The sequence below is a fragment of the Mizuhopecten yessoensis genome, unplaced genomic scaffold (assembly GCF_002113885.1).
Source record: "Mizuhopecten yessoensis strain PY_sf001 unplaced genomic scaffold, ASM211388v2 scaffold4631, whole genome shotgun sequence".
Classification (NCBI taxonomy): Eukaryota; Metazoa; Mollusca; class Bivalvia; order Pectinida; family Pectinidae; genus Mizuhopecten; species Mizuhopecten yessoensis.
This window is the reverse complement of record NW_018405643.1, coordinates 196,179-217,576: the sequence shown is the minus strand read 5'-3', so window position 1 is coordinate 217,576 and position 21,398 is coordinate 196,179. Positions and strand designations below refer to the sequence as shown.

The following is a 21,398-nucleotide window of genomic DNA, read 5'->3' as shown; positions in this document are numbered from 1 at the left end:
GATGTTTCGGAAGGAAGCTAGTAAGATATATTATAACTGCCAACATGTATGATGTTCCAGAATGAAGCTGGTTGGATTGGGTTTTACTCTACTGTATCAGCAGCCGGAGCATGTCTCTTTGTTGGAAGGTGAGGACCTTTTTTTCTGTTGTTTTGTGATTTCAACAAGATGTGTTTAAGTCTTCAAACATTTGTCCAAATTTTGACAGGAAGTAATATGGTAAGGTGAGAATCTGTCTGTTCATACATCCTTCGGGCCATGTGAGCTAATTATGCCGTACTGCAGTGTCCATTGTCCATCCGTCTGTCGTCCGTCCGTCAACTTTTTTCTTTTGAACGACTTCTTTTGAAGAACTGGAAGACCTAGGGTCACAACATTTGACCAGTAGGTAGATTGGATGGAGTGCTATAAAGTTTCCTCATTAAAATGACTTTAGCCTACTTTCAAGGTCACAGGGTCAAATATGTTAAACAATTCAAACAACAATTTCAGAATTATGAACACCAGCAGTGTGAAACTTTTTCTCAATTACAATAATAAGGTCAAAGGTCAACTTAAGTGCTAGTCAGGGGTCAAAGGTCAACATGGGTTAAAAGCTTAACAATCTTCTTACCAAGATCCATAAGGCCCAGGGTCATGATATATGGCCAGTAGGTCCCAGGGATGGAGTGCTATAGTTTCCTCATTAAAATGTCACAGGGGTCAAATATGATAAGAACCATTTGGACTAGAGTCATGATACTTGGGTATGCTTTGTAGACTAGCAGTGCAAATCTTTTTTTTAATTACAGTAATGAGGTCAAAAGTAAACTTTAAGTGCTAGTCGGAGGTCAAAGATCAACATGGATTAAAAGCTTTAAATTTAAAATTTAAAATTTCAAACAACTTAGCTTAAGAATTGTTAAAGGTTCTAGGTATCAATTTTTTTCTGAAGTTACCTATATGTCAGTTTCATGTAACGAAAGAAACGAGCGATACAGGCCCTCTGGGCCTCTTTTTGTGTTCAAGAAAAATTTATTTAAATATTTAAATTTGATGAAACTTTGTAAGCATGTGCAATATAAGCTTGAAGTAAGCAACATTTGTGTATAATTTATTAGCCAAAATGTGACGATTTCTCCATAATAACTTAATCCAATTTAAACTGTAGTCTGATAAATATTTGTCAACATTCGTACTATGCAAACACAAATGCCAAGTTAGTTTGAATTTGTGCAACTGTCAATTATAATGAATTAGTGCTGGAATTGAATTGTAATATAGAATCAAGGTAGTTTCTCCTCAACTCATTTGATTGTTTTCTTATTCATTTTGTCATAAGAAAGGATCTGAAGGGTTCTGAATGTATAATCACTTTGTTATACAAGTCTTCTTGGATGCTTTAATTTATGACCCATGACAACCAATATATTCAAGAAAATATTCACTTTTTCATTCGAGATTTGAGGCTATAGGCCTGTAGTATTACTAGATTGGTAAGAAAATATTCACTTTAAAATTTGAGATTTGAGGCTATAGGTGTCGGTTGGCAAAAAATATTCACTTTTTAATTTGAGATTTGAGGTAATAGGCCTGTAGTATTACTTGATTGGCAAGAAAATATAAGAACATTTTAATTTTGACATATAAGCCTGTAATGGTACACTTACGTGATTGTTAAAAAATGTTCACTCGATTTAAATTTGGGATTTGAGGTTATGAGCCTGTAGAAGTATTAAGTAGTAAGAAATATTCACGCTGTGTTATATTATATTTAAGGTTATCTGCCTGTGGTATTTTCAGATTTGCCGACGTGTACACCAAACACATGCGTCTGTTCCTGTTGGTACTGTACACGGGAGCTAGTCTAGCTATGGCCTGGTTCATTCTCCTCATCAATGGATATATTCCTGAATCTAAAGGTAGGATGTACACATACTGCTTGTATATGACCTTGATATAAAAATAGGAGGTTCGGTAGTCTAGTTGTAGGACGCCGGGCTCTTGACCAGAGGGTTGCATGTTCGAGTCACGGCACGGCACTGTGATGTGTCTTTGAGCAAGATACTTAACTCTGCTTGTTCCAGTCTACTCAGCTGTAAATGAGTATGTGGTTGGGCAGTGCTAAAATTGTAGAATGCTAGCTGTGAGCGCTAAAATGGCAGCACCGGCTGTATGCTTACCAGGGAGTAGAGAAAGATGTTGGTTGGTTGCAAAGGCCCTATACCAAGGATAATAATTTGAGACGACCTTCAAACTAGGTTGTGATAAAGCGGTATATAAGAACCCCAAATTATTATTATAATTATCATTATTATATATAAACTGTTAAAAATGTTTAATTCATTCACCCCTGAAGACACATTTCAACTCTTCCAATTCAAAGGTTGGAATAGTCCATTATGAAATTTCAGGGCTGAATGAGTTCAAACCAAATTTGAAGGTGTTGTTTTTACAGCAAATATGGCAATTCGACTACACCTACAGCAGCAAATTGTGAAGCATAAACATTATAAGTGATTTCTGTTATGAATTTGTGCACAGAAGGGGAAGGGCTAGAGAACTAGAGTATTTAAGAATTAAGAATAAAATGAGTTTAAATGTTCTATGAATTGGTAAATATAGCTGTAGGTTACCAGCACATTGAACATCTGATTTGTGTAAGAGTTATCTCCCTTCAAAATGTGTGTGTACTACTACCTTTCACACATCCTCGATATCTAGGGGGGTTGCGCTCACGTACACTCTCTGCACCCCTGGGATATATGTCATAGCAAAATTGAAGGCACAAAGATAGCTGTTTGATTGGTCTCGGGTGGAAAAAACCTGACCAATGCTGGGCTGATAACTGTCCTTTGAAGATTACAAAGGGGCAACGCCTGACTTCAAAGCCTGTCGATTTTTAGCTCACCTGGCCCCTTGATTTATATTCAAGGTCACTGGAGTCAAATATCTTTAAAACCTTTAAACGACTTCTTCTGAATAACCAAGAGGCCTAGGGTGATGATATTTGACCAGTTACATGCTGGAATGAAGGGCTACCAAGTTTGTTCAAATAAATGACCTTTATTTATATTCAAGGTCACAGGGGTCAAATATGTTTAAAACCTGTAAACAACTTCTTCTGAATAACCGAGAGGCCTAGGGTGATGATATATGGCCAGTTACATGCTGGGATGAAGGTCTACCAAGTTTGTTCAAATAAATGACCTTGATTTATATACAAGATCACTGGGGTCAAATATCTTTAAAACCTTTAAACGACTTCTTCTGAATAACCGAGAGGCTTAGGGTGATGCCAGTAACATGCTGGAATGAAGGGCTACCAATTAAGTTTGTTCAAATAAATGACCTTGATTAATATTCAAGGTCACTGGGGTCAAATATGTTTAAAACCTTTAAACAACTTCTTCTTAATAACTAAGAGGCCTAGGGTGATGATATTTTGCCAGTAACATGCTTGGATGAAGGGCTACCAAGTTTATTCAAATAAATTACCTTGATTTATATTCAAGGTCACTGGGGTCAAATATCTTAAAAACCTTTAAACAACTTCTTCTGAATAACCAAGAGGCCTAGGGTGATGATATTTGGCCAGTAACATGCTGGGATGAAGGGCTACCAAGTTTGTTCAAATAAATGACCTTGACTTATGTTCAAGGTAACTGGGGTAAAATATGTTTAAAACCTTTAAACGACTTCTTCTGAATAACTGAGATGCCTAGGGTGATATTTGGCCAGTAACATGCTTGGATGAAGGGCTACCAAGTTTGTTCAAATAAATGACCTTGATTTATATTCAAGGTCACAGGGGACAAATTTGTTTAAAACCTTTAAAGGACTTCTTCTGAATAACCGAGAGGCTGGGATGAAGGGCTACCAAGTTTGTTCAAATGAATGACCTTTGCCCATTTTTTCTGAATTACTTTAAACTTTTAAGTCAAGACGCTGATATTTTGCCTGTAGCTTTATTTTAGTCCTCTTTTAAGACTACAATTGTGAGATTAATACCAGGTGAGCGACGCAGGCCCATTGGGCCTCTTGTTACTGTTACGTGACTGCGAGATTCTTTTGATGTACATCAATGGATCGAACTAGTCTTGTCTCTTCAACAAGGTGGCGCACACTGATATGACATATCTCAGTTGTACTGCAGAGAGCGTAATTAGTGGGCATAACCCCTGGATATCGAGAATGCTTTTCACATAGTTTATCAAATAAACAATTTAAATTTATTGAAAAGAAAAAATATTTTGCAGGGCCAAGTTGTTAAAATCCTTATAAATTCAAATTGGTGTTCAAAATGTGGTTTTTGAGAACTATTTAAAAATATCTATGTGCTTCTTGCCATTTGAAAATGACTAATTATGAATCCTTTTACAGACAACTTCATTTTTTAATATCAATATTTTTAGCTCACCTGCCTGAAGGGCAAGTGAGCTTATGCCATGGCGCGTCGTCCAGCGTCTGCCGACCAGCGTCCATCAACTTTTCCTAAAAATCGCTACTTGTCATAAACAGCTGAGCAGATTTTGACCAAATTTGGTCAGAAGCATTCTTAGGGGAAAGGGATCAAATTTTGTATAAATGGGTCTGGCCCCCCTGGGGGCTGAGGGGCGGGGCCTAATTGGGGTAATATAGCAAATTCTTTAAAATCTGAAGCATCATTGGGTGAAGGGGAACCAATTTTGTATAAACCGTAGGTCTGGCCCCCGAGGGGATTCAAAATTGTACAAATGGTTTGGCTGACCCCCCAGGGGGCTGAGGGGCGGGGCCAAAAGGGGGCAATTTGACTTTATTGCTATAAACGACTTTTTCTGTAGAATTATGCCATGGATATCGATCATATTTGGTCAGAAGCATTAATGGGAGGCATGGATTCAAAATTGTACAAATTGCGGGGCTGAACCCCCGTGTTAAGGGGTGGGTCCAAAAAATAATACAATGTAATAGCTTAAAAGTTCTATTTTTCATTGACAAAAAAAAGTTTGGGGTGCCAGATCTAATTATATCATTACATAATTTTTTTTTCTAGTTTGTCACCTATTTCTATTACATTATTCCAAACCAAGTTAGCCAGATCAAGCTGGTCAATATAATGGAGACCTGTGATCATATTGGAAAAATGTCATAATAGTCATATTCTTGTAGTACTTGCAATTTTTATTATTAGCTCACCTGGCCCGAAGGTTGGCATGAAGGGCTACCACGTTTGTTCAAATGAATGACCTTCACTCATATTCAAGGTCACAGGGGTCAATTGTCTTGAAAACTTTTAAACAACTTCTTTTGTATATCAAAAAGGTCTAGGGTGATGAAATTTGGCCAGAAGGATGTTGGCACAAAGGGCTACCAAGTTTGTTCAAACAAATGACCTTCACTCATATTCAAGGTCACAGGGGTCAATTGTCTTAAAAACCTTTAAATTACTTCTTTTATCTAACCAAAAGATCCAGGGTGATGATATTCGGCCAGAAGGATGTTGGCATCAAGGGCTTCCAAGTTTGTTCAAATAAATGACCTTTGTTCATATTCATGGTCACAGAGGTCAATTGTCTTGAAAACCTTTTAACGACTTCTGTATAACTAAAAGGTCTAGGGTGATGATATATGGCCAGAAGGATATTGGCATAAAGGGCTACCAGGTTTGTTCAAATGAATGACCTTTGCTCATATTCAAGGTCACACTGGGATCAAGTATGTTGAAATCTTTAAATGACTTCTTCTGAATAACTAAAGCATACAGGTTTATTGCTTGTTGATGTGAATGACCTTGACATACTTTCATGGTCATATCTGGTCCATAGTGCATCTTAATAAACGAAAGGTATATGGTGGTGATATTGGCAAGTTGCATTCTGGGAAGCAGGGTTATGGAGTTTGTTCAACTTAATGTCCATGTTTGACTTTTTAAGGTCACAGGGGTCAAATGGTTTAACAGCTTCTTCTGAATGACTTGAAGTCAAGACACTTGACATTTTGCCTGTAGCTTTATTTTAGTCCACTTTTAAGGTTACAATTGTGAGATTAATACCAGGTGAGCGATGCAGGCCCATTGGGCCTCTTGTTGAAAATACATTTGTATATAAGTTATAATTTCTGCTATTCAGGCTTTGATCAACTTGGCACAAATGTTTAATTAATGTCAAACAATTTCAAATTGTGTCTGCAGACTTTAACCATACCCGAATGCTAAACCTCCGAGACACACAAATGTAACACTTCCGTAAATAGGGAGATACTCATATGAGTGCGGAGGCGGGTGATATTCTGGGTCATATTGACGGAATGCAGGAGATTTGTATCACCCGAGCGGGTCATAAGTTGGTCGTGGGTGATAGGTTAATTTTGCGGGTGTGACCCACAAGATGCGGGTCATTTAACAGGTATGCTAACTCTTTTGTGAAGGGAGGTTCATAGTGAAGTAGACCTATATACTGTACATGTATTGTTATATATAAAATGATGTGACTATAAGACTGATACTGTTACAGTTTCTCTGTATGTGTCTGTGATCCTGTCCACTGTCCTCATCACCTCCACGCCGGCTCTGTACTATGAAATGACATGTGAGATCACCTACCCTGTAGCCGAAGGCATCACTAACCTCTGGCTCACCACCATTAACAATCTGGGCGGCTTGCTGTTCCTCTTTGTACAGATGATTCCAAATATAGGTAAGTGTCTACTGTACCATGTTGATTTATGTAATATAAATGTGTAATGTAAGTATATTTGTATGTGTATAATGTAGATGTATACTGTATGTGTATATTATATGTATAATGAAGATGTATACTGTATGTGTATATTATATGTATAATGTAGATGTATATTGTATGTATATAATGTAGATGTATATTTTATGTGTATAGTGAATGTAGATGTATATTGTATGTGTATAATGTAGATGTGTACTATATGTGTTTAATGTAGATGTGTATTGTATGTGTTTAATGTAGATGTGTATTGTATGTGTACAATCTAGATGTGTATTTTATGTGTATAATGTAGATGTGTATTGTATGTGTTTAATGTAGATGTGTATTGTATGCGTTTAATGTAGATGTGGATTGTATGTGTTTAATGTAGATGTGTATTGTATGCGTTTAATGTAGATGTGGATTGTATGTGTTTAATGTAGATGTGTATTGTATGCGTTTAATGTAGATGTGGATTGTATGTGTTTAATGTAGATGTGTATTGTATGCGTTTAATGTAGATGTGGATTGTATGTGTTTAATGTAGATGTGTATTGTATGCGTTTAATGTAGATGTGTATTGTATGTGTTTAATGTAGATGTGTATTGTATGCGTTTAATGTAGATGTGGATTGTATGTGTTTAATGTAGATGTGTATTGTATGCGTTTAATGTAGATGTGGATTGTATGTGTTTAATGTAGATGTGTATTGTATGCGTTTAATGTAGATGTGGATTGTATGTGTTTAATGTAGATGTGTATTGTATGCGTTTAATGTAGATGTGGATTGTATGTGTTTAATGTAGATGTGTATTGTATGCGTTTAATGTAGATGTGGATTGTATGTGTTTAATGTAGATGTGTATTGTATGCGTTTAATGTAGGTGTGTATTGTATGTGTTTAATGTAGATGTGTATTGTATGTGTATAATGTACATGTGTATTGTATATGTATAATGTAGATGTGTATTGTATGTGTATAATGTAGATATGTATTGTATGTGTATAATGTAGATGTGTATTTTATGTGTATACTGTAGATGTGTATTATATGTGTATAATGTAGATGTATATTGTATATGTATAATGTAGATGTGTATTGTATGTGTATAATGTACATGTGTATTGTATATGTATAATGTAGATGTGTATTTTGTGTGTATAATGTAGATGTGTATTGTATGTGTATAATGTAGATGTGTATTGCATATGTATAATGTAGATGTGTATTTTGTGTGTATAATGTAGATGTGTATTTTATGTGTATAATGTAGATGGGTATTATATGTGTATAATGTAGATGTGTATTGTATGTGTTTAATGTAGATGTATATTGTATATGTATAATGTAGATGTATATTGTATGTGTATAATGTAGATGTATATTGTATGTGTATAATGTAGATGTGTATTGTACATGTAAGTACATATCTGTTATGATATGGTACCTAGCTGCATTGTAGAAATAACAAAATGTTTAACCTCTATAGGTCAGATAGGGGAATCTCAGCCAGGGGGTAAGATTCTTAAGCTGGCAAACACCAGGCTTGTCAGGGGTGTTAGGCAACTTAAGATTAATATCCGGAGTGCTGGGATTCCCTTATCTCACTTCCAAGAGGGTGAATGATTTATTTTCTCTCTCCCTGTTGATACACAAGTACTGGCCTCGTCTCTCAGTTTTCACAAGCTTACACCTATAATATGAATATTAAGTGTATTGACAGACAAGGCTAAGTACCTGTGCTTGACCCTGCCATATATCTGTAATGCAGTGTTAACGTTACAGGCTCGGTGCATTGTTGACGTTTCGTTAATGAATCGTTGACATGATGTCATTCAATTGTAACCACTTGAGTATCCCTCATCTCAACTCTATATGGGTTGTTTCGGCACAAACTCTCACTCAACGCGATTTCTCACCCGGGTAATAAATCGTGCTAAAATTGCTGCGTCCGAAACACGATTTCTCACCCCTGCACGATTTCTCACTCGGATGAGAAATTGTGCAAAACATATGCACATGGGTGACACGTTTTCTCACCAGGCACGATTTCTCACCCCAGCTCTCTATCTCAATTGGGGTATTGTCTGATTGATTTCATCCGCGGTGTCTTAAAACTTGCCTAAGTGTACATGTAATTGATGAGCTTACATTATACCAAATGACTAGTAGTTCAATGTACAACATGCCTAATATCTATTGATTGTTTTATCTATCAATCTATTTATTCAATGACTTTTGAAATAGCAGCAGAAGTCTTCAATAAACTTCACTGATTCATTATGATGAGAAAAATGTAATAATGTTGCCCGATTGCGTGGTATTTCTGTATCAATAACACGTTTTATCACTCTTGTTATCTCCTACACACCCGGAACGCATACGCGTGTAGGACACTTTCGGCACACCTACACGTGGATATACAATGCACGTGCGCATCTTCTTATAAACACATTCAAACGCAATCCGGTTCACCCAAATTGTGAGAGAATCAACACATCAAATAAAAAAAATCAACGCATGTGTATTTGTAGTGACATTGCACACCTTTACACAGAATTTTAGGGATATTGGTCAATGCAAAAAAATTGACTAATCGGAAGCCAGCCTGCAGCAGCCATTTTGCAGATGTTGGCTTTTTCCCAATTTTCTAAAACACGATACAAATATTCTATTACACAACCTTTATTACGGTCCATAAAACAGAACAGAAAATATTATAGCTCGGCATGTCTCAGCAAATGAGAGGCCCTGATTATAATCTATTCGGAAAACTTTATATCGAATACCACTAGTGTCTGCACAGTGGTTCCTAAACTTATAAATAAGCCTAAATATACCGCAATCACCCAAACTCACAAACAGTGGTCGTACTCATGACAACAGGTAATATGCCTGCCCCAAACTCCCGAGTGAGGAATCGTGTTGGGATGAGAAATCATGCCGTTGATAAGAATACCTTATACTGCAGAAAGCGTTGATACACTTGTACAAGGTAAGATAACTGATACCTGTAGAATATTCCAGTCCCTTAATGGTGATATGGCGATCTCAGCCGGTAGCAGCTACAGAGTGGAAACTGTGTTCCCGTGATGATTTAGTAACCTATGTTACCTGGCTACAGTGTGGGAACTAAGTGTTTTAGATAATAACTGCTTGTTTGTGGACCTATTAGGTACTCATTGAGTATTCAACAGAATTTTACCAGTGATACATGTACCTCACTTATTTAATTTCTCATGTTGAGCTTTCAAAAAAGATAAAAATACACCTATCTAGTAATAAAAATGCATTTGAAAAATTATCCCTGGTTTATGAAGAAATACATATGTGCATGCTTACAATGTTTAAAAAGACAAATCAAAAGGAAAACAAGTGTTAAGCTCCTTATATTTTCATTAACTTCAAATAAAGAAAAACAAAGTCCTATTTATGATGTCTGGAATGACTCGATAACAGTAATAAAATGAGCTACATTTAGGAATCATGAAATTCAGCTGAATAAGCCAATACAATACATACAATGTATAGTTATTACCAGATATTGATTTCATCAGACAAACGGACTATAAAGTAAGTTTATCTGTGTTTTTTGTTACCTATAGGTACGGTCTGGGAGAACTGGTGTGTTATTGGAGCCATGGTAGCCTGTATTCCTGTATTGTGTACATTTAAGGAGCGCTATAACAGGTTGGAAGTGGACGAGGAAGGTGAAAATCAAACCTGAAGTGATGAACACTTGGAGAGCTGTACTACAATTATATTGGATATCGACGACATCGTCATATTCTTATTTTTCAAGCGCAGCTGCACTACGATCATATTGTGATATTAACGACATCGTCATGTATTTTATTTTCAAGCACTGAATCTATTTGTTGTATATTTATATACATGTAATTTTACAGAAATGGGATGTTTTTATAGCAATAGTAGACTTATACAGCTACACAGGTTTTATCATAATTTACCACAGGTGACATGAAGTAATTGGTCTGTTAAAAGCTAAGATTTATGGTTCAATATAAAGTTCAGCAGACGATGTCAGCGTATAGCAAGCGTGTAGCTTTTGTCATAACACTTCACATCTCACTAAACAAATTAATCTGTTGAAAATAATGGTCATTTTCATCAATGTGCTTCCACATTGTTGTTCAGTCAGTATGTAAGTGCACTCCTGAAGACACATTTGAACTCTTCCAATTCAATAGTTGGAATAGTTCATTATTAAACTCCAGGGGTGAATGAGTTGGGGTTTGGTTTTATGCCAGTAATACCCACAGATTCCCTTCCAACACTCAGTACTGCATATGTTCTTTTGTTCTTTAACATAAGTTTGGAATATTTTGGGGATAATTTTCCAGTTTTGTACTCCAGAAAAATACATATCGGGCGCTTCCATATCTGATCTGGAGGTCATTTGTTTTTCTAAAATAGGATGCTGTGTATGTGAGAGATAGCTAGGCCGGACATATAGGGGTCATATCTAACAGAGGTAGATTTGTATGTATGTGTACCAGGTGAAATTAGATTGTGTTTCATGTTAAAATTTTTATGTGATTTTAAAACTGACATCTTAGTGTCAGTAAATTTTAGCCTTGACCACTAGTATATATATATGGACATGTGCAACATTTAATTTACTTTCTTGATGTGCAATAAATGATAATTTTAATTTGGTGGCTGTTATTCAGGTGTTTTAGGTATATTTATTTGCAAGACTTTTTATGTTGGGTAGTGTACATAGTAACGTTGACCCAGTATATAGGTTATGTGATACTGTGGTATCATGTAATGTTAGTGCATATTTTTTCATGGCCGAGGTGGTCAGAAGCTCATCAGAGTGCCAGTGATGACAAACTTGTTAAAGCCTGGTAGGGAATAGAAATGTGTGTTATATAGGATCATAACAATATTTGTTAGAATATTCATCATTTATATTTATACATTTTGATAGAGTTGTTATGCTTTATTTAGTCATTTCAAACAGTTTTTGACCAGCAAATCAACCGAAGTGTTGACGACAATGAAATTGATGACGTCACAATAGAGATTGATGACGTTTCAAAAGCAAATGTTTTTATAGTCTCATAACAACACTTGATCTTCACAATGCATTACAATGGAAAGATGCAGAGCAAATGTAAATAGTTTACGTTGGTGGAATTATTTGTTTGCTGATTGCTAAATATGAAATCTTTCCAGTCCACACAGAAGTACACAAACAAGATTTACTTACATGTGCCTACAAATGTACACAATGTACTTCCTCATTAAACTTATCTTGAATCTACATTTTGTCATGACATTTTTCTTACTCAAATGCCTCACATTTAGTTTTAAAAACCTGTTTTATTTCCTTGTATGACCTTTAAGGTGCATACTGTCGTGCCCATAATACATTAAAGATTAGAGTGTTGTTATATGTCATCAAATGCCAGTTTTATTCTGTCGTATTAAATTCACTATAAGAAAAAAAACCTTAAAAGATTAGCAGGCCAATATGGCAGGCACTGGTTTGCAGTAAATTATCAACACAAAATTGAGGTAGTACAAATAATATTAACTACAAAATCATGTACAAATGAACTTACCGTCTTACAGTTCCTAACTTTTACGTATGCAATAGTTGTTAATGGTGTACTGAAGCATGCTCAAGAGTAAGTAAGGCATTCAATGTCAAGCAAATTCATGGATGCTTACCATTAGGTGGCTAATTTACAATTAAATAATCATCAAATCGAACGCCCATTAAAAAAAGAGGAAATTATATAATGCGGCTTAAATTACTTCAATAACGGACTGAATTAGCATTAATGGTGTTCCTGCTTTGTACATTGGATACTTAACGTGTACTTAAATTAATTCGTGCATTGCTGAATAAATTTGAAGAAAGAACGCCACAATAAAACCAGCGTGAAAGTAACCCAATGCACACGACGTACAATAGTAAAGCTGTTTATGTACTGGATAGTGAGGCAATGATGATGTCTGATCCTACAAGCAGTTATCCTATATATAGCGATCATTGGGACGTTATTGTACAGTAAGTGTGATGTGTTGTGTTATTTTCTAGGCTATGGGTGTATAGTGCGATGGGTGTAGTTGTATATGGCCTGACTGCCATTGACTCAATGCTCTATTCCTCCGTTACAATGTTTCCATGGCCAGGTGTCCTCCTACTCATGCAGGAATGTACCATTTAATTACATATCCACTTTAAGTTCCTCTATAAGCACCATCAGAAGAAATTTAGGTCATAGGGCTATAAACACAATTTGACCAAAGTCATTTTCAGCTCACCTGTATGCCATAGTGCGGCGTCCGTCCGTCAACTTTCTGTCATAAACAACTTCTTCTGAAGGTCCGAAAGTCCTACATTCATGCTATTTGGCCACTAACATCCTGGGATGGAGCCCGACAAGTTTGCGAATAAAAATGACCTTGACCTACTTTCAAGGTCAGAGGGGTTAAATAGGTCAAAACATTCTAACGACTTCTTCTGAAGATCTGAAAGTCACAAAGTCATGATATTTTGCCAGTACCTTCCTATGATGAAGCCCAACTTTCAAGGTCACAGGGGTCAAATAGGTCGAAATATTCAAACGACTACTTCTGCAAATCCGAAAGGTCTGGAGTCATGATATATGGCCAGTACGATCCTATGATAAGCCCAACAAAGTTTGCGAATGAAAATGACCTTGACCCTCTTTCAAGGTCACAGGGGTCGAATAGGTCTAAGCCTTCAAACGACTTCTGATGAAGATCTGAAAGGTCTAGAGTCATGATATATGTCCAGTATCTTCTTTTGATAACGCACAACAAAGTTCGCAAATTAAAATTACTTTGACCTACTTTCAAGGTCACAGGGGTCAAACAACGGTAGGTCTAAACATTCCAACGACTTCTTCTGAAGATTCGAAAGGCCTAGAGTCATGATGTTTTGCCCGTAGCATCGTATGATGGAGTCCGACTAAATTTGCGAATGAAAATGACCTTGATTTACTTTCAAGGTCACAGGTGTCAAATACATGTAACTGTAAACCTTCAACTTCCAATATCTTAATAACTTCTTAATATCCAATCAATCTAACTTCACAATATTAGGCCAACAACTCCATGTAACAAAACAAACAGGTGAGCGATATAGACCCTTCTGGGCATCTTTTTTATGAAATTAAGAATATGAAAATGTGTAATTAACCAACATCTTTTAATGTTCATGCTGGTATGAACGCAATTGTATATATTTCTACCATGAAGCATGCATGTATGCAACCGATTTGGGATCTTATCGGAATAAACCGTTCAATCCTTAGATGGATGACTTCATGTTGTGACGTCATATCGAGTTTATCTTTTGACGCCACAGCCGTTACATTGTACTTGTGGGATTGTCGGTTATGAAATGTATCTTTGCCACTTAGGGAACTACTTTTTTGACTTCCTGGATGATGTAGTGAAGAAATGTAATCACTGTTGAAGAATTTGATATGATCTATGATGTCATGTATATGCTGGTCAGTTTAGGGATCTCCTCCCGTCTTCATCCAGCAGCAATCATTAAATGCACCAGGAAGCTATGGAGATTTTGAAAAGCAAAGAACAATTAGATTCTGTTGCTCTGGATCCTGACGCATCAAAGGCGTATTAATAGCTATAGGGTTACAGATTCTGCACCGGTATTGACAAACTGCTGTTAACCTCATACAGTGTAGTCATGTGGTATGTGTTAAAGTTAACTGATGGCAACTGGGTGTTATGGTCTAAATTATCCACAGAAACATGGACATGACTTCATTTGAAACACAAAGGCGTTGTACAGGTTCCTTAACCCTACAGTCCATATGTGTATTATGATTGGCGCGTGCAGTGGCACACTAATCCCATACTCCAGGGTCCGTATATATACAACTTTGAATATGTGTATAACGTATCTTATCAAAATTACACATAAATGGACGATATAGTTATAGAGATATGTGGTTTTAAACAATAGCGCGAAGTATCAATGGAGGTTCTCCAACCCGCAAGGTCGCGACTTCCCTGTATGACATCCATATTTTATATTTTCATAAAAATCAGTTTTCATCTTTATTCGCGAAATGAGTTTAAACATTGTGAAATAATTAAAAATTACGATGTATTATTATGCATGGAGATAGAAACGATTTTCATTGTTATGAAAGTGGAAGAAAAGTTCACTAATCTAAAACTTTGGAGGTAAAGAAAGTCTATTCCAAGTGTTATTTGTGATGTACAAATATACATGCTATCAGTTTGATGTCAGATAGGGATATATTAAAATAAAAGTTTATGTTCGGAGTTTCTGTTAGATTTGACATTTGTGCTCATAAGTCCAACATACCCTTTAACGCATAACATTCACTAGATAACGCTGATCTAGTATATTACTTGCACATTGTGACTAGTCACAAAAACATCCAGGACGTAAAACCCTACAGAAACAAGATAAGGAATTAAACGACAGCACAACGCGATTGTATGTGATGAATAGCGCGTACACACGACACCCTATTTCATTACTTATCCGGTAATCCCTACAGCAGACGCCTCTTCACTGTCTGTTACGCGGATTGTTTGAGGTAAGTTGTGAAATTTCTCACTGTTGCTATACTGTAAGAATATATTCTAAATACATCAGGATCTTCTGTTTCAGAATGTATAATGTTTGTAATTTTTTTTTGTTGAAATTGACTGACACTTTTGTGGGTAAATGCATACTCGTTACTGCCCTCTAAATACAAACGTAGACGAATTTACGAATAAGAGGCATTTGGTCAACAAATGATGGGTTGTTTACTTTACTATTTTGCATTGTATATCTCTCTTTTATAATACTAGCTAAGTGTGGGGGAAAACAGGTCGTTGACTTAATAAATACTTGTGAAATTTACTTCCTGCATGATAAGAATGTCATTATGGAAGGCTCACATATCGGCAGCTCAATTGTCTGGTTTTGATTGCCTTATCAACTTACAGTATTTTAAATCGATATCGTTGCTAAAACTTCTTATATTTATTTGTACGATTAATAATAACACGAGTATGTACCGTAATGATCTGTTCTCTACAATAACATGTAAGTTAAAATGGTAAACAATGGACGGGTCAGGAAAACTATGGACGGGTCAGGTAAGCAATGGACAGGTCAGTTAAACAATGGACGGGTCAGGAAAACAATGGACGGGTCAGGTAAGCAATGGACGGGTCAGTTAAACAATGGACGGGTCAGGTGAACAATGGACGGGTCAGTTAAACAATGGACGGTTCAGGTAAACAATGGACGGGTAAGGTAAACTATGGACGGGTAAGGTAAACTATGGACGGGTCAGAAAAACAATGAACGGGTCAGCATAATAATGGACGGGTAAGGAAAACAATGGACGGGTCAGGTGAACAATGGACGGGTCAGGTAAACAACGGACGGGTCAGGTAAACAACGGACGGGTCAGGTAAACAATGGACGGGTGAGGTAAACAATGGACGGGTAAGGTAAACATTGGACGGGTCAGAAAAACAATGGACGGTTCAGGTAAACAATGGACAGGTCAGGTAAACAATGGACGGGTAAGGTAAACATTGGACGGGTCAGGAAAACAATGGACGGTTCAGGTAAACAATGGACGGTTAAGGTAAACTATGGACGGGTAAGGTAAACTATGGACGGGTCAGGTAAACATTGGACGGGTCAGAAAAACAATGAACGGGTCAGCATAATAATGGACGGGTAAGGAAAATTATGGACGGGTCAGGAAAACAACGGACGGGTCAAGTAAACAATGGACGGGTCAGAAAAACAATGGACGGTTCAGGTAAACAATGGACGGGTAAGGTAAAGTATGGACGGGTCCTGTAAACATTGGACGGGTCAGGAAAACAATGGACGGGTCGGGTAAATAATGGACGGGAAAGGAAAATTTTGGACGGGTCAGGAAAACAACGGACGGGTCAAGTAAACAATGGACGGGTCAGAAAAACAATGGATGGCTTGGGAAAACAATGGACGGGTCAGGAAAACAATCGACAGGTCAGGTAAACAATGGACGGGTCAGGTAAACAATGGACGGGTCAGGAAAACAATGGACGGGTCAGGTAAACAATGGACGGGTCAGTTAAACAATGGACGGGTCAGGTAAACAATGGACGGGTCAGGTAAACAATGGACGGCATTTGAAACATTGCGTGCTCTACACCAAACAATTGAAGGCTTATGCACAGTGTTTTACTCATACATGATTTCGTTTCTGTGGTTACAAATATGGAAAGCTTTGCCCCGGTTGCTGAACGGCTTTTAGCCTTAACCAGTAGTTGTTNATCCAACGCCCATAAAAGGGTGTATTCTCTAAAAAACACAGTTTTTGTGTCTAAAATGTTATCATCGAAAATGGCATTTTTGAGATTGTTTCTTCCATAAAACAGCCAAATGGCGCGATGGAAACATGATTTTTTGTCACAATCATGCCATGAATGTATTCTTTACGGTGACCATCATTTGATTAGATTTTCATTAATATTTTACATAACATGCACATTTTATCAACACTTAGACAGCTTCTGAAAGGTACAACTTTGAGGAGCCATAAAAAACAAACCAAGTGACCTAAATCTTTATACTTTATAGATTTGTGACCACAACGGCATGGGCAATGCACCACCAACAGGAAATTTGAATCAGAGAAGGGGCCGTTTTGGAAACCGGCCCTTTCGAATTGTTGTCAGTAAGAAACAAAGGCTTTTAAAGGGAAATGTATCTCCGAAACACATAAATCTGATATGTCTCAACAAATATGCAACAATGAAAAGATATTCGATTAACATCTTTTTGTTTGTTTTATTGTTATTTAAAATTTCCCTTAACGCTTAGCAAATACTTACTCAACTTAGTGCAAACGGGGCGTATAATTTCAAATAAGCATTATGAACGAAAACTCTCCAAATAATTCAAACAAAATGGAGGATCGCTCAGGTTGATTGTCTGAAGACAAAAGGAGATACATATCCGTTATCAGGTATTTCTTAAAAAACACAACCAATAGTTGCGATAACGAACCGCTATGGTTATCGGGATTTGAACAAGGAGGCCTGTCTATCACGGGTGTCTCGTGACAAAAGGGTGATAATCATATCCCAATGCTTTCATAGAATTCTGTAACTAAGAAAACGACACCATGGTACAAAAATAGTTAAAGGATTATATCTCTCTATAGCAAATAACCTATACTATGATAAATAAAGACATGTTATTGCACAACGTCACGATGTTGTCGTTCTGCAAGTAACCCGAAGAGCCCTGTTGACGAGTGAAAGCTCTTAGTTCTGAAGTTGGTCGTTAGATCTTATTTTTTCTCTCTTTATAAGCATGTATATATATAAAACTTGAAACAAGACAACTTCAGAAAATGTGTGTTTATTGATGTCAAATGTTTAAAAAAAAAAAATACCGTAAGGAGGGAGAACGGGAAATTAAAACTGAACTTGTCTCTAGCGACACGGAAGTAACTAACAGATAAGATAAAACCACAGGAAGTTGGATCTATCATTTACACACTTGGCGTAAAGTGACAGAGAAGTAAACGGGGAAATATTGTTCACTCATGCAGTTTGTAAACAACATTTCCATATCTTGATGGAAGTAAAGATGTATAAGATACAATATCCTTTATCAAACGTCGTAAATCAGTGGTAACATGTAATACTAACTCCAGAACTATTGTAACGGTAAACAAAGTAAAAAGATAAAACATATACAGTTACATCATATATCATTTAGCATGTATATTTTAACAATACATGTTTATATCAAAGAACAATCAGCAAATCTATCGCAAAGAAAAGTTGGCATAATATATGATTTCAAAGCTAGCAAATTGACAAGAAATATAAAATTAAAAAAAATATGCACAAACAAACATGAGCCGGTCTACAAGATGGAACAAAACGTAATGAGCGATGTGGCATAAGGAAGTTAAAATCACAAACTACACAAATGATTAAAAGACGAAGACGAAATGCATGATATACATGCGAACGTGTCAAAAAAAATAAAATAAAAGGAGTAGATGCTTTTTTATCATAAGTTCAGAGCAAAAAAAAATTAAAAAAAAAACCACAAACAACCAAGAAGGTCCCCCCCCCACAAAAAAAAACCCGACCCAAGAATAAGATGAAAACTAAAAAGCATTCATTGTGTAAGATTTTTTGCACGTATCAAATCATACGAAAGACATCTTTCCATACCTTGTGGATTTAACTCGTTGCACATCGATGGTGATTTGTTTACTGAAAGAATATAAAACCTGATTTTTCTTTACGAAGTCAAAAATAAAACCAGGTGTTATCTTATTTCAGATCGTATATACTTCTTTTGCCTTAAATTTCAACCATTGTTTCGTGAAAGGTCTCTAAATGTTGTTAAACCGTCATTTCCTGTAGCGTTTTAACTGTCTAGCTTGGATATAGTACGAACAATGGGATTGGATCCGTAGTAATTATGAATCACTCATGGTTGTATACGGACAAATTACGTCAACGTGTCGTTATTTGATTCCCGGATTGTTTTTTACATGAATGTTTCTGAAACTGTTGATAATAATGCCAGGTGGGTGGATTGTGTATAGATAGTTGGACCATAACGCTTAGTTAACTGTGATGAATGTATTGAAATAAATTCTTATGATAATATTAGGAATGTGTGCTTCAATGGATAAAAACAAAATTCAAATCCAGATGTGAAAAAAGTGGAGTGATAATATAAGTGAGCATTCTCCTGGTTTGGAATAGTTTGTTTGTGTTTAACGCCCTATTAACAGCTATGGTCGGTTATGGACGTGCCAGGTTGTGGTGGTGGAGGAAAGCCGGAGTTCCCGGAGAAAGACCACCGACCTACGGCCAGTACCTGGCGACTGCCCCATGTAGGCCTCTAACCTGCGACCCAGTGGTGGATGGCTAGTGGTAGCAGAATGTCAGACGCCTTAACCACTTGGCAACCGCGGCCCCTCATCCTCGTGATGACTTAAAGTTTGATTCGATATAGACTACTGATATATCGATACACACGCTGACTGTTGACAACGCGATTAATTGCCTTAGGTACTTTACACCACGACTGATACCGATTCCTGTTTTTGGCAATATAGTTCTTCAGAGGACGTATTTGCGAGTATGGCTGAAAACGAAACAGCTACATATGTAAATAATATATTCCATAATTAATTGTGTAAGGGCATTAAAGTAGTGTTATTATTAAAGAAACGATCTCTGATAGCTATTTGATTTTGAGTATCACGCAAAATATATACATTATAATGTCAGTGGTTAAATAATAATGGTTGTTTATTTATTTGTTTTACAGTCACCATGACGAATAAGAAGATATGGGCTACCACCCTTGCATTACTACTCAGTGCATTAATCTGTGACAGCAAAACGGGTGTTCCTTGTCCACCAAAATGTAAATGCAGGTTCCGTCAAAAGTCAGCAAAATGTGGTGGATTGCAAACGATTCCGAAACTACCACACTATGTTAAACACGTGCTTTTTGCAGGGACAAATTTCACAACGGTATCCGATGTTCTACTGTTTAATTTAAGCCAGAATACAATAGCATCACTAGACTTTGTCGACACCAACACGGTCAACGTTGAACCAGACGCCTTCAGTGCTTTCCTAAACCTTACACATTTATCGTTTGATTCAAATAGAAAGCTAAACCCAGATGTTGTGCCTGCTTTCTTAAACCAAACCCTAAATCTTCATGAAATAAATTTGGAGTCCAACGGCTGGAATTCGATACCAGTATTCATGTTCGCAGGACTTCAGGATTCTCTTTTAAAGAAGATTTCGTTGAAAAATAATAATATCAAATATGTAAGTGCATCTTTCTTCTCAGATGTTCATTCTCTAGAACAACTAGATTTATCTAGAAACGACTTAACGGAATTCAACACTACCGGATTTGAATCTACAAATATCCTGACGGTCAACATAGGTTTCAATCACTTGCTTCATATTCCGTCTTTTTGTGGGCCTTTGGGAACAAAAACAGGTAATTACACGACTCTCGACCTCACATCCAATCCTGTTTACTCTTTAAACCAATCATCATTTTCGTGTCTAAGGAACCTGCGCACTCTGAAACTTGATGAAATTTCCGTTAGAGAACTTAAAAACAATACCTTTGCAGATTTGCCACGTCTTCGCAGTCTCAAAATGAACTCGAACAGTGTTCATATTAATAGAATCGAACTTAGTGCATTTAACTCATCTAGTCTTCAGCGACTGTCATTTGGAGCCAACCGCTTCAGATTTGACAGACAAAACAATTCGAATTTACGCATGTTTAGCTTTAGTGCCGAACTTGTTCCTTGACTTGACTGATAATGTATTGCCGTCAAATTCAAAAGCTCTTCGATATCTTTTTTCGCCATTGAAGAAATTGCTAACGCTCATACTGCAAAGCACATCCCTCAAGGCACTCCCGAGAAACGTCTTCCAACTCATGCCTAAACTGAATAAATTGGTTCTCATCGGTAATTATATAAGCGGCTGGAACGACGATCCGAATGTGTTTGGTAATGTCACGTCAATAAGAAACCTGTACCTTGATGGAAACAACATAAAACTTGTAAATAAAACATCTTTTCCACAACATTTTCTGAATTCCCTCAACAAACTCTGCCTAACAAATAATCCA

The 21,398-nt window shown here is 36.6% G+C and overlaps 2 protein-coding genes across 3 annotated transcripts in view; both read left to right on the top strand.

Moving 5' to 3' along the window:
- Window positions 1-11,995, top strand: part of LOC110449512 (disrupted in renal carcinoma protein 2 homolog) — a 34,182-nt gene extending 22,187 nt beyond the window's left edge. Inside the window, exons 10-14 of one of the 2 annotated variants that reach the window (XM_021496423.1) lie at window positions 61-128; window positions 1,783-1,901; window positions 6,474-6,656; window positions 10,288-10,431; window positions 10,506-11,995. In XM_021496423.1, coding sequence (XP_021352098.1) covers window positions 61-128; window positions 1,783-1,901; window positions 6,474-6,656; window positions 10,288-10,409 — 492 coding nt within the window. In that variant the 3' untranslated portion in view covers window positions 10,410-10,431; window positions 10,506-11,995. Of the gene's footprint in view, window positions 1-60; window positions 129-1,782; window positions 1,902-6,473; window positions 6,657-10,287 lie in introns of both variants that reach the window. The other variant, XM_021496422.1, reaches the window with a different exon arrangement.
- Window positions 11,996-15,123: 3,128 nt separating this feature from the next.
- On the top strand, window positions 15,124-21,165 carry LOC110449511 (slit homolog 3 protein-like). Its single transcript, XM_021496420.1, has 2 exons — window positions 15,124-15,288; window positions 20,058-21,165. The coding sequence occupies exon 2, from the start codon at window positions 20,063-20,065 to the stop codon at window positions 21,071-21,073; it is 1,011 nt and encodes a 336-aa protein (XP_021352095.1). The 5' UTR covers window positions 15,124-15,288; window positions 20,058-20,062; the 3' UTR covers window positions 21,074-21,165.
- Window positions 21,166-21,398: the final 233 nt, after the last annotated feature.

Bases quoted from the DNA above. Each gene is read 5' to 3' on its own strand.
- LOC110449511 (XM_021496420.1), top strand. From the start codon at position 20,063: ATGACGAATAAGAAGATATGGGCTACCACCCTTGCATTACTACTCAGT.